Here is a 15,164-nt window from a genome sequence, read left to right on the forward strand (position 1 = left end):
CCAGCCCCAACCACCCACCTCTCCATCAGATGGTCTGGTCCCCAGCCCCCCAGCTCCCACTTCTCCATCAGATGGTCTGGTCCCCAGCCCCCCAGCTCCCACCTCTCCATCAGATGGTCTGGTCCCCAGCCCCCGAGATCCCACCTCTCCATCAGATGGCCTGGTCCCAGCCCCCACCACCCACCTCTCCATCAGATGGCCTGGTCCCAGCCCCACCACCCACCTCTCCATTAAATGGCCTGGTTCCAGCCCCAACCACCCACCTCTCCATCAGATGGTCTGGTCCCCAGCCCCCCAGCTCCCACCTCTCCATCAGATGGCCTGGTCCCAGCCCCCACCACCCACCTCTCCATCAGATGGCCTGGTCCCAACCCCACCACCCACCTCTCCATTAAATGGCCTGGTCCCAGCCCCAACCACCCACCTCTCCATCAGATGGTCTGGTCCCCAGCCCCCTAGCTCCCACCTCTCCATCAGATGGCCTGGTCCCAGCCCCCAGCACCCACCTCTCCATCAGATGGCCTGGTCCCAGCCCCCACCACCCACCTCTCCATCAGATGGCCTGGTCCCAGCCCCAACCTCCCACCTCTCCATCAGATGGCCTGGTCCCCAGCCCCCTAGCTCCCACCTCTCCATCAGATGGCCTGGTCCCCAGCCCCCAGCACCCACCTCTCCATCCGGATGGCTTCCGTCCGCCGCAGCTTCTCCTCCCAGGTCTCGTTGAGCTCAGCGATGATCTTTTCTGTCTCCTGGGAAGGGAGACAGAAAAGAATGAGGTCAGGGTTGGGGGCAGGCAGTGCACAGAGGCTTGGGTGCCAGGCAAAGGGGAGATGAGTAGCCAGGGCCCAACACCCCAGTTCTGGTCCATCTAGGCAGCACGAAGTCTGAAAGATCAAGGTGAAGGGCTGAGGGTCAGCACGTGCAAAGAAGGCACGTCTGTCCTGTGGACAGAGAACAGAGCGGAGGCTGACTACACCTGGAAGAGAAGCACATGTCGAGATGCCAAGTTGCTGGTTCCGAGGCTCAGGTATCCCCTGACTGCGGAGAGACGGACGACGCATCCCATTTCCATGCCGTCTCCCCGCTCCCTTCCGGGACCCCCAGCCACGGTGGGACCCCCATGTCCTTGGTGGAATCCCACACCGCAGGTGAAACCCGCACTCTGCTGGTCCCCCAGCACAAGGGGGCCTACGCCCCAGGGTGACCGCACGCCCCCGCGTCAGGCCGGGTCCGGCCCCTGGGCCTTTGTCCCCTGAGTCCCTTCGGTCTCCACGGTGGGCTCACCATCCACTGCTCACAGCCGGCACTGAGTACCCATCTGCTGAAGGAAGCCAGTAACCAGAACCCTACAAGCAGCTTGCCTATGGCCAGCCAGGGGGTGGGTGGCTATGCCAGGGCGGGTGCGAGCATGGAGACCCAGGAGGGGACGCAGAGGCTCTGGGACACCCGCCCGCCCTGCTCAGCAGATGGGCCCCGCGATCCTGGACAGGGAGCACTGGGTCCCTGGGCGGGCACCAGCAGGTCTGGGGCCAGGATGCAGCCGCGTCTCCTGGCACTGCTCACGCCGCCTCTGACCCTCTGCCTGTGACCGTCCGAGAGGAGGGGTCTCGGGCCCCGTGCTCACCACCTGAGCCCGGCCCTGCCTCACCTTCAGCCTTTCGATGGCCTCCTCGCTGCCCGGGGCAAACAAGATGCGCTCGTGCAGGCTGGACACGGAGGCGGCACGGCTGGACAGGGCCGAGAGTGAGGACGAGGGGCTCATGCCCACCAGGGCGCTGGTCACTGTGGAGAGATTGTCAGGGGCTGGGTTCAGCTCCACCCCGCCACGGCTACGGTTATTGTTCTCAAGGTCGGACACGTCTATGGGAGGAAGGGGGGCAGACAGACGGGAGGAGAGAAAAGAAAGACCGAGTTGGGAAAAAGCAGGAGACGGGTGGGAGGAAGGCAGCACACGAGGACCAGGAAGGAGCTGGGCGCCCGGGCGAGCGCATGCAAGGCTGCCCCCGCCGCCACCCCCCTCCCAGGGCCTCTGCTCCCCTGCCCGCTCACCAACCCCCCTGCCCTCCTGCCCACCGCCCCTGCTGTCCCCAGCCGGCAGCCCCCTGAACCCTGGCCCTGACACTTATCCTCACCTGCTCCACCACCCTACACGCCCACTGGAGCCCCGAGCTGTGGGGGCTGGGCTGCACTGCCGACCCCACTGAGCTCCCTGGCAGAGTCAGCTGTGGGACCTCCAAGGGGGCTCCCGCTCCTCCATCCCACACACTGCTCTGAGACCCCCATGGCTGGGAGGCGGGCGCTGTGACACCCCCTGGGGCGGGAGGTGCCCGGCCCCTCCTGGCAGAAGCAGACACACAGCAGAGAAGCGGCAAGCGTAGGGCAGCACGGGGTGCCGGGGAAGTCAAGGGCGGCCTACGGCTCTTGGGTGGGGAAGGGGCACCCAGCTGCTCTCCTGCCCAGGGCCAGTGGGAGACGCAGGCCAGAGGGGCCTGGCAGCAGACTCCTGCATTTCCAAGGGAGGGGGCTTGGGCTGGGTGAGGTCAAGGGAGGCCGGGACAGAGCCAGCCACCGAGCTGTCCTGGTCTCTGTGCTGATGTTCAGCATTTCCCAGGCCTCTAGAAACATGGGGGTCAGAGCCTGACCTCAGCCATGCTCAGCCTCAAGAGGCCTTGGCTGCTCCAGGCCTCCCCGTTGCCTTAGTCACCCAGCAGACAAGGGGGTGAGCCAGGAGCACGGCCCGCAGGGCGCGTGAGTAAGAGGACGCTGGTCCTCCAGCCCCAAGGAGGGGACGGCTGCAGAGAGGGTGCGCCCGCCCCGTGCTGCCCTACACCCACAGGCCGGCGGAAGCGGGGTGCACAGAGAGCAGGGGATACACACATCTGGGTCCTCCGGGCACAGTGCCGGCTGCGGGGCAGGCGTGGGAGAGACAGAAACAGAAGACCAGGTTTGCCTCCAGAGGGCGCGTCCTAGGCCAGGCCTCAGGCAGGGCGGTGGTCCTCGGCGGGCGCGGGGGCGGCCCGGCGCCTCCTGCCCATGCGGCTTCCAGGAAAGCCGTTGCTGGCCTGCTCCGGCCAGCTGCAAACCCGAACACGCCGCCCGCCAGGTCCCTCCAGGACCAGGACCCTGGCCCCCCACCCAGAGGCCACTCAGCCCTAGAACCCGCAGCAGAGCCTGGACCTCGGGCCACAAGGGCCGCCGTCGGCGGGTGGTGGGCCCAGGAAGGAGCTGGGGCCGCAGCCCCACTGCCCTGTGGGGACAGGCGGGCACAGACACTCACTGTCGGTGATGTCGCCCAGACCCTGGGCGTAGAGCAGGTCCCGCAGCCGCGTCACCTCGTCCTTCAGCTCTCGGATCAGCTTGTTGTTGGGGTCCTCGTTGATGACAGCGTTGCAGCGGATCTGCTTGGCCCGGTCGGCGTACCTGGGAGGCAAGGGGCACTGGGGGCTGCGCGCCTGGCGGCCGAGGGCACCTGGAGCCCCGCCTGCACCCACCTGTGGGGCACCGCCCTACAGGGGCTCAGCACTTGGGGAAACCAAGGCCCCAGGAGGGAGGGGACCGGGGGGGATCTTCTCCCCACGGGGATCTTTTCCCACTCGGCCCTGTGGCCCCGGGGTGCACGGAGCAGTCTAACCTGCACCCCAGCTCTATGTGTTCCCTGCCAGGAGGCGAGAACGCCCTGGCCAGCAGGACCTGCAGACACGCCTGTCCCTGGGGGCTCATTAAAGACCCCCAGTGGCTCCATGGCCTGCAGGTCGGGGTGAACCACTCAGCCGAGAGCACTGCTCTCCCAGCTTCGTTTCGGGGTCCCGGGGCCACTCGAGGTCACAAGCGGTGGGACACACAAGAGGCCCGTGAAGTCCTGGGGGCCCTGCCGGCCACTGGGAGCCTTGAGGGGCCCAGCGGAGCCGGCCCCCTGGAGGCGCCTGCAGGGTCCGCTCCCGCCACCCCAGCCCCCTCGGGACACACCTCAGGGTGCTCAGCGTCTCGTCATAGTTGATGTCTGCGGGGCTCAGCGCCGCCACCATCGCGGTCCTGGAGTTCCCGCCTGTGGGAAGAGACCCGTCGGTTGCCACGAGGGTCAGCCCCGCCCACCCGTCCCATCCCCCACCCTCCTGGTGCCCCCCCACAGCGGGCCACTGGGAGGGAGCAGACGGCAGGAGGCCGGCCTCCCTCTCAAGCCAGGCACCTGGCTTGCTTGTCTTCTACATAAAAAAACGTTTTTCTCACATTTGGGGTCACGTTACAACAAGCAGCCACCCCCTCCCTATGATAAAGAAGCACGTTGCGGGGGTTTTACGGCATTTACTAGTGGATAAGGACTGTTTGTGTCCAATAGAGATTTCACTTTGGTCTCTGTCATCTGGGATGTGTTTCCCATCAGACTCCCAGCCTGGTCTCCCAGATGCAGCGTGAGGACACGCACAGCATGAGGCAATCGGCCATCTGACTCCGTTCTCCTCTGGGCAGCAGGTCCTGTCGGGCCAGGGCTGGGGCGGCCCCAGGCTTGCTCCTTGTCCTGCCCTTGCTGGGGCTCTGGACACACTGACCCCAAGGACCTGTGTCCCGGGGCAGCGTTCTCAGGGTGCGGCCCCCCAGGGACTGCGGGCTGGCAGTGTGAAGGACTAGGGGTGCAATGCCCACCCTGGGGCGGGGCCTGAGTGTGGCCCCGGGGGAGAGGCCGGGTGACGGGACACACACTCCTGAGACTCTCGTGTCCCCCCCCGGGGGGCACTTTCACCCCGTCTCCCACCTACCCTCTTCTCCACCAGGAGGCCTGGCGCTGCACCTGATGAGGCCCACACCAGAGAGCAGCCAGGCTGCTTCTGGGGGTCAGGGTCATGGCCCTTGGTAGCCATGCAGCCAAGGAAGGCCCCAGAGCCCCAGCCGTCCACAGCAGCCCGGGACTCAGCTCACCCTTCTGGACATCAGTCCCCCCAGCCTCTGCACCCTGCTGTAAGGGTAGGCAGCGCGGACCCCAGGGCCAGTTTGGGCGGAACACACGGGTGTTGGGGTGTCTCAGGCTCCATCTCCCTCTCACTGGCTCAGAGCTCAGCTGGAGGGGAAGGCGGGGAAGGAAGCCAGCTCCGGACAGCCAGCAGGGCTCCCAGGGGTCACAGACAGGGGGAGGCAAGTCCCTGTGACGGTCAGGGCGCCAGTGCCCCGAGCCAGGGGCACCGACGTGGGGACTGCACGTCTGCGGCCCCGAGGGCCACCTGCCCCCAGCCTGGTAGCGTAAACCCACTGCTGACATCGCTCTGGTCCCCCGGGAAGAGCCCCTGGGCTCACCGCTCAGCCAGGGAAGGATGGGCGCCCTCCGAGACAGAGCGGGGGTGAAGGTGGTGCCCGGCAGGTGTCAGGTCCCAGGCCGGGCGAGTCCTCACCTAGGTTTTCCCGGAGGAGCCACGTCAGCACCGAGTCTCTGTAGGGAATGAAGTCTGTCTTCTTCTTCTTCTTGTTCTGTGGGGGACGGGCGTCCAAGGTCAGCCCCGAGCCCACCTGAGGTGGGGTCAGGGGGGCACAGACGGGGAGCGCGGGCTGGCTGCCCAGGGCTCGCGGCTGGGTCTGCCCTCACGGCCTCTCCCCCCAGACCCAGGGCGCCCCCGCTGGAACTGGAACTGGGGACCTGCCAGCACATTCCTCAGCCTCTCCTTGTCTGTCCCAGGCCCCTCGGGAGCCACACAGACACGGGCTGCTGCTCTTCAGGCCCCGAGGGGAGCCTGCAGGACCGAGGCCTGGAAGTCCTGGCTGTGGGGCGGGGGTTACTGAGCGGGTTTGAGAGCGTCCAGCCCCCAGAACTCCTCCTTGGCCCAGGGAGGCCTTCCTTTGCAAACTTGGTGGTGACAGACTCGATGTCCACCTTGTGTTTCTATCACTTAATCCTCAAGGGTGAACCTCTGCCGCCTCTGTCAGACTCGTTTCCACAGTAAATGCCCCAGTCATGCAGTCACCCCACGAGGGGTCCTGGCTGGCAGCTCCCTCAAAGGCTGTTCCCTCTGCTCCGTCTGCATGGCCCGAGCACCTCAGCCCCGGGACCTTCGCCCCTGACCCTCACTGTCCTGCCTGCCACCCGGCCACCCCCCGCCAGCTGCTCCCTACATGGCAGCCCAAGGGCGCGTCCAGATGCTGCCAGCCTTCACCAGCCCACAGCCAACCTGTGGCTGCCTCCCAGCACGTCCCAGCCAGCTGCTTCCTGACGCCGCTGGGGAGCAGGTCAGGCCGGGCCCTCGGCCTCATTACCTGCGGGCACCCACGCTCCTGCGTCCAGGGCTGACCCTCAACTGGCTCCTCAAAACCATCTTGCTCAGCTCCTGGAAGTCACAGTCCTTCCTCGGTCCTTCGCGCGGCGCCCCACATGGCTCCTCCCGCTCCGCTCACCGAGCTACGCGCCGGCTCATCACACGGTTCTTCAGTGTCTCACCTAAGCTCCGCACCTCCTCACAGAGTTTCTCGTGTTTCCCCAACAGCTTGTCACCATTTGTCACGGGGTCCCTCACACTCCTCACAGCTCCCACAGGTCACACACACGTGTCCACTCGTCTTCTCACGCATCCCCACACAACTCCTCACACGGCTCCTCTCATAACTCACCACCACGCACACACCCCTCACACTCCTCACACCATCTCACACACTTTCTCTAGTCCCCACACAACTCCTCACACGGCTCCTCTCATAACTCACCACAGGCTCCATGCACACGCTCCTCACACTCCCCACAGCATCTCGCACACTTCCTCTCACATCTCCTCAGCTCCCCAGCATCCCCACGAGTCCTCACAGTTTTGCACGCAGTCTCTACGCGCTACTCACACCTTGGTGCGCAGCCCCCCTCGCCGGCCCTCACGCTGCCCCCAGCGCCGTGCCACAGGGCTGCCCGGCTCTCCCGGTGCCCCGCGCCCGCTCCCGCGTCTCCGCACGCCTCTCTGCACACAGCGGGTCCTCATCTCGTCCCTCGCACGGGCGCTCCGTGGCTCTCAGAGCCGCTCCCCAGCAGCTCCCGCTGAGCCGCGGCTCCACACGTGTCCTCACACGGCCCCGCACACCGTGCCAGCTCTGCACACAATTCCCACGCCTTCCACACACACTGTCTCGGTCTCCACACAGCTTCTCACGACTCCCCAGAGCCCCTCCGTCTCCGCACAGGGTCACGTCTGCCTCCCCGGCACGGCCTGCGCTCACCCGCGGCTCCTCAGCAGCCGCGTGTGCGTCGCCTCACACTCCTCCTCAGGCCAACAGCTGCCCAGAGCCTCTCTCGGCTCCTCACAGTCCCATTTCCCGCTCGCTCTCACGCCCTCACAGGGCTCCTCACAACCTCTTCTGGGTCGCCTGCCACGGCACGCGCCTCCTCCACGGCTCCTCACACACATCCACACAGCACCTACACGCTGGGCTCGCTCCTCGCAGATGCTCGTGTGGCCCCTCTCCTGCCTCCTCACGAGTCCTAAGCCCGTGCCCTCCCCTCACACCAACCAAGCTCTTCCGGCTCCGCCTCAGGACTCAGGGCCGCACAGCTGCACAGCGGCGCCGCCTGCCCGCTCGGCTCCTCCACGACCCCCAGGCCCCGACCCCGGGCCGCCTCTCCCGTGACGCCCCCCAGGCCATGCCGACAAGAGGCTCCCGCTCGGGTCACGCTCACAACCCAGCCTTGTCCTGTACGAGGCTCATCCCTGTGCTCGTCCCTGTTAGCTCCCAGGGATCTCCTGGTCTCCTGCCACCTCTCGTCCGCCCCACAGCCTGCTCTCCGCTCACGGGCCCAGCCCAGCTCCGAGCAGGGCTGCTGTGTGCTGGGCTCCCACGGCCTCCCCCTCCCCACCAAAGGCTGAGACCTCCCCCAGAACAGGGGGAGCGCTGGGCTCTGTGTGCTGGGCTCCCACGGCCTCTCCCTCCCACCAAAGGCTGAGACCTTCCCCAGAACAGGGGGAGCCCTGCTTACCTTGTTGGGCCCAGAATCCTGCAAAAGCGAAGACAGAGTCTGAGGACAGAGCTCTGGGCCTGGGGCGGAGGCCCCAGCTCTGCCCACAGCCCCCCGCACCCCACTGCTGCCCGTCACGGCCACCGGCCCTTGCTCTGCCCTCTGCCCTCAGAGCAGGATGGCGCGGAATCTGAGTTCACACCCCCACACATCCTCCACCAGGCCGAGCCATCACTCGAGGGTCTCAGCTCCTCCTGCCGAGCGGCCTGGGGGGCACCCAGGGTCACAGCACCTGGAGCCCAAGGCCACCCTCAGGGCCCGTGAGGGAGATGGCACGTCCTGGTCTCACAGGCTCCAGGAACGACAGGATCCTGGCTCCACCTCCAGCCGGAGACTCCGTCCCCACACTCTGCGGCTTTTCTGTGGGCCCAGCCCCACAGAACGGACAGCACCAGGACAAGGGGCGGCTCCCAGCGTCCCCCTCCCCTGCCCCATCCCCCAGGCTGCAGCACCCGGGGCTCGCTCACCATCTCGGCCAGCGCAGAGATGACCTTGCCCAGGGTGGTCAGGGACTTGTTGATGTTGGCTCCCTCCTGCACGGGGATGATGTGGCCGGGTGTCAGGTGGCCTCGGAGGCCCTCGCTCCCGTGGGACCCCGACCTGAGCTGAGCTGCCCTGATGGGAGGCCCAGCGCCCAGCCCCCCAGCCTGGGGGACCTGTGAACCCTCCCGCCCTCCCCATCCTATGAAGGCAGGACCAAAGTGGGTGCAGGAAATCAACTCCCCTTCCGTCCACCCTTTGCGGCCGCCCCCACTGGGTGTTGGTCCATTTTCCCCTGCGCTGCGGTCTCCCCCTCCCCTCAGACCACCCGGGCATCAGGCCCCGCTGGGCAGTCGGTGGTGGTAGGTGAGGACCCTCGTGGGGCGGCCCTACCTTCAGGCGCGTGCCCTTGGCCCCCGTGGAGTCGGCCCGCTCACTCCCAGCCAGGTCCACCAGGCTGACTTTGCTCACCTGTGAGGACAGGGGCGTCACACGCAGGAGCCGCGATGCCCGATGGGGCCTGCCCCCCGGGTGCAGCCGGCAGGGCCCACCCTCCCGGGCCAGTGTCGTCCGTCAGCTCCTCCTGCTCTGCCGTGCGAGCCCAGCGCCCGGGGAGGCTGCCCCCCAGCCCCCGCCCCCCACTGCCCGCTGCGTGCTGGCTGCTCTTCACCCACACATCACCGCCACTGTCACCCACTCCAAGGCCAGGCTCACTGTATGGTGGGATCTGAGCCCAGTTCCCAGAGCCCCTCCGCCACTGGTCAACTGCCCTGTGGGGGTGCAGCTGCCCCAGCAATGGGTAGGGACCCCGGCACTCGCCCAGCCTGGGCAGGCCGCCACATGCTCCTGGGGGAGGCTCACGCCCTTTGGAGCCACAGAGGCTGCAGGCAGGAACCCCCAGTGCCCAGAGCCTGAGGGATGGGAGCGGCAGCCCGTAGCCAGACCAGCTCAGGCCCAGTTCTGCGCTCCTGCCCTTCCAGGCCCCCGGAGGACGGCGCCAAGCCGAGGCGACCCTGGCATCATCAGGGACTGAGGGGCCCCTCTGCCGACTGTCCCGGGCCTGGATGGCAGGGTGGGCGTGGGGGCCGTCAGAGAAAACAGGGCGCTTAGGGTCAGGGCCACAGTGGGCGCCCGCCCCACCGCCCCTTCCAGCACCCTCAGTCAGCGTGTCTGGCAGAAGCCCCAGGAGACGAGGCCCCTGTCCTGGCCCACTCACAAGGCCTGGGTGCGTGGGAGGGGCCTCTGGGGCGGGGCGCGTGGGAGAGGCCTGCGTGTGGGAGAGGCCTGCGCGTGGGCGAGGCCTCTGGGGCGGGGCGCGTGGGAGGGGCCTCTGGGGCGGGGCGTGTGGGCGAGGCCTGCGTGTGGGCGAGGCCTGCGCGTGGGAGGGGCCTCTGGGGCGGGGCGGGAGGGGTGTTCAGCACAAGCTCTCCTTTGTGCTCACAGATGCCGGCGGCCAGTCAAGGGGGTCGCCCCCAGCCTGCACCGCGGCCCATGGTCAGCCTGTGATGGGCGCTCACTCAACCTGAGGCCTTCAACTCCGCCCTGGGAGGGCCCTGAGGCGTCCCCGGGCAGCGGGGCTGCCCTGCAGTGCAGCCCAGGGGACACCCTTCCCGGGCCCCGTGGGTTCCACCATAACTGCCTGGCGGGAGGCTGATCTAAGGTCACGGCCCCTCAGCTGAGTCCCGCCCACTCCTAGGTGGCACCCAAGGCCCAGATGAGGGGGCCTCTCAGGCCTGGCCGCCTCTCCCCGAGGCCCAAGCTGGGCTGTGGACGGTCAGCGCCCCGTGAAGGCGCCGCCTGCACCTTGCAGGCTGACACCCAGCTTGGTCTCCTTGCCCGCCTGACCGCCGCCCCGCCCCGCCCCGCCCTCACGGCCGGCTCACTTTCTCTGTGGTGATGTTGGTCTCCGCGTCATGGCGCTTCTGCGTGAAGATGATGTTGAACACGGCGTGGGAGCGGCTGCTGGTCTCGTTCATGTTCGTGGCCGCCACCGTCCTGGGGAACAGAAGCCACATATGGTCACCTGGCGCCCTGCGGTCGGACGTGAGGGCCACTGGTGGTGCCAGCCTGCTTGGCGAGGACATGAGACGTCTGTCCTCGGGGCCATCTTGTCAGAGCTCAGGCAGAGCCCACGCCATCTGCCCACCTTGGCCACTGTGGCTCCTGCAGCCCCCAGCTCGAGCCTGGCACTCGGGGTGCCATGGCTGGGGGGTGGTCTCTCGGCTTCCAGGGGTTCAGCAGAGCCCAGCTATTGCTCACTCAACGCCTGGGGCAGTGGTCTGTGGACGGTGGCGTGGAAAGTGGAAAGGCCCCCCAGGAAGGGAAAGAGGGGTCCAGTGTCACATCCCATCCCAGTTGCTCCAGGAGAAGGCTTGAGGCTGCCTGACCAGAGGTCAGGGTTGGACCCAATGCCATCGACATGCAGAGCCCCCGAGGAAGCCCAAAGGCTGGGCTCACTGCTGGACAGCTCCCTGCACAGAGAGGCCCCTGCAGGGCCACGACAGAGTGCCGGGCGTCGGCTGCAGACCCAGTCTCCCTCACCCTCCCGGGAGCCCCTGGGTAGCAGATGGGGGGCTGTCGCCACCACAACCAGGGCAGACCCTCCTGGGCTGGGAGGTCCAGGGCATTGCAGCCATGGAGACCAATAACTTGTGGCTGGCAGTGCCTTGAGGCTGGCCATCTCCACACGCCTCGAGAAGGCAGAGCTGGGCCTCCCAGCCTGGCCTCACCCAGGGCAGCCATCACCAGACCCTCTAGGAGGAGCTGACCCCGTGTAGGTGAAGGCATCCTCTGCACTGGGCGAGCTGGAGGTCCCTCGCAGGCTGTCATGTGCCCTAAATGGCCTTAGGCCCAATGGGAGCCCCAAACAACACCACGGGGACACCAACAGGCGCCCCAAGGCCCTGTCTCCCTTGGAGAGACTCGAGGCTGCGCTTGTGGTGGGGTGGGCAGGGGGTGTGGGCACGTCACCCGCACACACCGGGCCTTGTTCCCTGAGTCCATGAGGTCTTGGATGTCATTGTAGGAGGTGACCGCCAGCTTGGACAGGTCCTCCACATAGGGACCCAGAAGCGGGTGCTCCCGCACACGCAGGTTGCCCTTGTTCTTCGGGTTCAGGAGGTCACGGACACGCTCGCAGTAAATCTCCATGTAGCTGACCTGCAGGACAGAGTTGACATCAGGGACCCCCGAGGCGGGGGAAACAGGGTACACCATGTACCCAAGCCACCCACTGGGACCAGGGCCCCTGCTGGAATGTGTAAGTAGAGGTATCTGCCCACCGCCACCTGCCTGGCCCTGCCCACACGGCCATGCTGCTGGCTGGCCCAAGGAGGTCACACTGGGACCACCTTGGCCACAGCCCAGCCAAGCCACGCAGCTCCGAGCAGCTGCGCAATAAACACCATGGAGATAACACTGCCCCTTCCAGCGTCCAGCGTGGAGCGGGCATATTTGCAACATACATGCGAGAATGACAAGAAAAGGGCACCGACCAGTGGGGGGACTGGCTTTAGGTCAGAAAAGCCACGCTCCAAGGGACAGGCAGTGGGGAGCCCTACCTCCACGGAGTAGGACATGTTATCGTTGGTCGTGTCGTTGATGCGGGAGAAGAGGTCCTCGCAGAGCTGCCGGGATAGAGGATACAGTCAGACGTGAGGCTGGGCTGTCCCCAGAGCCCTGTTTCTCAAGGTGCTGGGCTCCTGCACCCCAGCAAGGATTCTGCTCCCCAAGCGCCTCCCACACCCTCACGGTCCACATTAAAGGCACCAAGAAAGCCTGCAGCCTAGGAGTCACTGTCTTCTGATAACTCAGGGGTCCCCCGGCTGACATCTGACCCTCTCCTGCTCCTCCCACCATCCTCACCTGCATGAGGGAGAGGGTCTACCATGCTGCAGACCGCCTGAAATTCTCCCCTCCCTGACAAGTCCAGTACTGACCAGCTCAGATTTGGAGACCTGCCTAGCGCGCACCTCCTGTCCTGAGCACCTCTCCCTGCCTGGACCACCAGCCCTCACAGCTCTCCCCAGGAAAAGCTGCCCCCACCAGCAGCTGTCCCAGCCTTCCTGTCATGGGTATGACCATGGTGGGCGCTGGGCAGGGCTGGGCAGCTCCCGCAGCTCCCCCTCCACGGACCTCAGTCTTCAGCTTCTTCACAGCCAGTCTGCCCCACGCTGCCTCCTGCCCAGGCCTCACCCTCCCCCTGGTTTACCTTTCTTCCTGGTCCCGGCTCTCCAGGGGGCCTGTTCCCGCCCTCCCCAGGCCCCACCCTCCCCGGGCCTCGCCCCGCCCAAGGCCCCACCCCACCCAGCTTCAGACCACACCCCATCTGCACAGCCTTCTTTAGGCCCCTCCCCACCCAGCTTCAGACCACACCCCATCTGCGCAGCCCTCCGCAGGCTCCGCCCCAGGCCCCGCCCCGCCCCGCCCGCCGCGTGCCTGAGGGATGATGCCCTGCTGGTCCTTCTCCTGCTTGCCCATCATGGTGTAGGACTTGCCAGCCCCAGTCTGTCCGTAGGCGAAGATGCAGACGTTGTAGCCTTCGAAGGCGTGCTGCAGCATCTCCTCACCAATGTCGCGGTACACCTGCTTCTGTGAGGCGTAGTTGATGTCTTCCGGCTGCAGGAGGAGAGGGGAGCAGCTGCAGGAGGCTGGGGTGCCGAGCCCTCCGCCCACCAGGTTCACTGAGCGCCCGCATCGCACCAGGGGCCTCCGGGGCCAAGGCCAGTGATGTGGGAAGGACACCTGCCCGCCCACCCTCTCACAGGACACCTGGAGAGGGGAAATAATCTGGGAGGGGGGCGGCTTCCGGAGGGAGCGGTAGGAGGAGCCATCAGGCTAGGGCCGCACAGAGCGGAAGAGCATTTCAGCAGAGGGAACAGCATGTGCAGAGGCTGGGAAGTGGGAGTACATGACGTGGTGCCTGAAACCAAGCTTGGTGTGGCGGCCGTGGAGTGCAAGATGGGGCTGGAGAGGCAGCAGGGTAGGAGCTCATGGGCTGGGCTATCGCCCTTGGACACTGTTCTGAAGACGGTGGTCTCTTTAGGCAGGACCGGGGGTCACCCTGACTGTGGGAGAGGAGGGGCCGGAAGCTGAAATGGGGAGCCCTGGGACCAGGCTCTCAGAGATGTGAGCCAGGGTGGGCCCTGGCCCAGGGGCAGAGGGCCTGACGCCTCCTAGGATGCAGGAGGCTGGGGGATGCAGAACTGCGTGTGGACAGGATGGAGGAGGTGGGGGTGAAAAGCCCAGAGGCCTCCTGGCTCCCAGGGGAAGTGCAGTGGAGGGCGTGGGCGGGCCAGCGTCAGGGGGCGGGTTCAGCTTCGGACACTGAGCTTGGGATGTCTGGGGAAGAGGAGACGTACAACTCAGACCCTGGGAAACCGCCCCTGGTGGGCTGACAGCCCCTGGCCCCTGTCACAGCAGGGGACAGTGCCCCTGGCACCTGCACTGTGACCTGTCACACACAAGGCAACTGAGGAAAGCAGGCCCCTCCCCACGGGCCTCCACCTAGCCCACACCTCCCGCATCAGCCCTGCAGGGGAGCGGTTGGGTCCCTCACCCCACTGCCTCAGAGAGATCAAGGGACTGGCGGACGGCCACACAGCAAGCAGGGCGGAGCTGGCTTCCACCCCCCCGGAACCCCAGCCCTGGGCTTACCGAGGTGTGTGACCAATAGGAGTAGTCGAAGCTGAAGCTTTTGGGCGTCTCCTTGGGCTGTTTGGGGTTAACGATGGCTAAGGAGAGGGAGACAGACATAATGTTTAGCGCTGCCCTGCAGGGACACACTGACCCTGGACATGCCCGAGAGGAACCCCAGGGCAGGGAGGCAAGGTCCTAAGAGACCTCTAGCCTCAGAAAATCCAGCCTCCAACCCCAAAATGGGCAGGGACGAGCCAGATAATCCTCTGTCACCAAGGCAGTGCAGAGTGATCCCTCTCTGCAGGCACTGGGTCGGAGCACAAGCCCACAGCCCATTCCCTCCTCCTGGGTCCACACTCTGCTCGCCTCCCCAGCCCTGGTCTCTCACATCTGTTCTGCACACACGTGCCCTAGGAGGCCCGGAAGACCGTCAATCACAGCCGCGTCCTCGCTGCTTTGGAGGCCCATCACACTCATGTGCTCGTCCGCGTCCAGGGTGTGCTGGCTGTCCCTCTGCGGGGACACCACACATTCCTGCTCCTGCAGGGCCTGCGCGTCCACTCTCGGGGCTGTGGGGCAGTCTTCACCTCAGCTCCCCCCAATCCCCCTCCTCCACCAGCCACACCTGGGCCGGCGGGAGGCAGCTCTCACGAAATGTCGGTTCATCAAGGGACGAGCAATACCGCTGGCAGGCCTCCCGAGGCCTGTGTCCAGCCCAAGGCCACAGCACCCCAGGGATCCCACGCCCTGGACAGGCCTTGGGTCCCGGAGGCCTGGGCTTGGCTGGCAGCATGTCTGCTGTGGCCAGGCAGCAGGCACTGAGGCTCCTGGGACACTGTCTGAACCCCGATGCCTGTGTTGATAGAGGACCCCAAGAACCCCTGAGAGCCCACCTGGCCAGGGACAGACGCCTCCCTGGGGCTTCACCTCCACCAGGAACTCGGGCCATCCTGGTGCGAGAGGACTCCAGGCCACTCCCCGCCACAGCATCCCATCTGAGGAGCGCGGCACCCTCCTCCCTATACTTGGAGATTCGGGCCATGCTGCCCACCCCTCAGACCACTTTCCTCAGCTA

The 15,164-nt window shown here is 66.3% G+C and overlaps 1 protein-coding gene across 23 annotated transcripts in view; it reads right to left on the reverse strand.

Moving 5' to 3' along the window:
* Positions 1-15,164, reverse strand: part of KIF1A (kinesin family member 1A) — an 87,805-nt gene that overhangs the window by 47,370 nt on the left and 25,271 nt on the right. For 8 of the 23 annotated variants that reach the window (XM_024990340.2, XM_024990339.2, XM_059885301.1 and 5 more), the window contains exons 3-16: positions 14,108-14,184; positions 12,890-13,069; positions 12,013-12,078; positions 11,433-11,611; positions 10,336-10,447; positions 8,846-8,923; positions 8,440-8,505; positions 7,934-7,951; positions 5,382-5,457; positions 3,967-4,045; positions 3,278-3,420; positions 2,878-2,904; positions 1,649-1,860; positions 670-749 (exon numbers count right to left, since the gene is read on the reverse strand). In XM_024990340.2, the coding sequence (XP_024846108.1) occupies positions 670-749; positions 1,649-1,860; positions 2,878-2,904; positions 3,278-3,420; positions 3,967-4,045; positions 5,382-5,457; positions 7,934-7,951; positions 8,440-8,505; positions 8,846-8,923; positions 10,336-10,447; positions 11,433-11,611; positions 12,013-12,078; positions 12,890-13,069; positions 14,108-14,184 (1,393 nt within the window). The remainder of the gene's footprint in view (positions 1-669; positions 750-1,648; positions 1,861-2,877; positions 2,905-3,277; positions 3,421-3,966; positions 4,046-5,381; positions 5,458-7,933; positions 7,952-8,439; positions 8,506-8,845; positions 8,924-10,335; positions 10,448-11,432; positions 11,612-12,012; positions 12,079-12,889; positions 13,070-14,107; positions 14,185-15,164) is intronic. The other 15 variants (XM_005205062.5, XM_005205061.5, XM_059885307.1 and 12 more) reach the window with 3 other exon arrangements.

This window comes from Bos taurus, chromosome 3, assembly GCF_002263795.3.
Source record: "Bos taurus isolate L1 Dominette 01449 registration number 42190680 breed Hereford chromosome 3, ARS-UCD2.0, whole genome shotgun sequence".
Classification (NCBI taxonomy): domain Eukaryota; kingdom Metazoa; phylum Chordata; class Mammalia; order Artiodactyla; family Bovidae; genus Bos; species Bos taurus.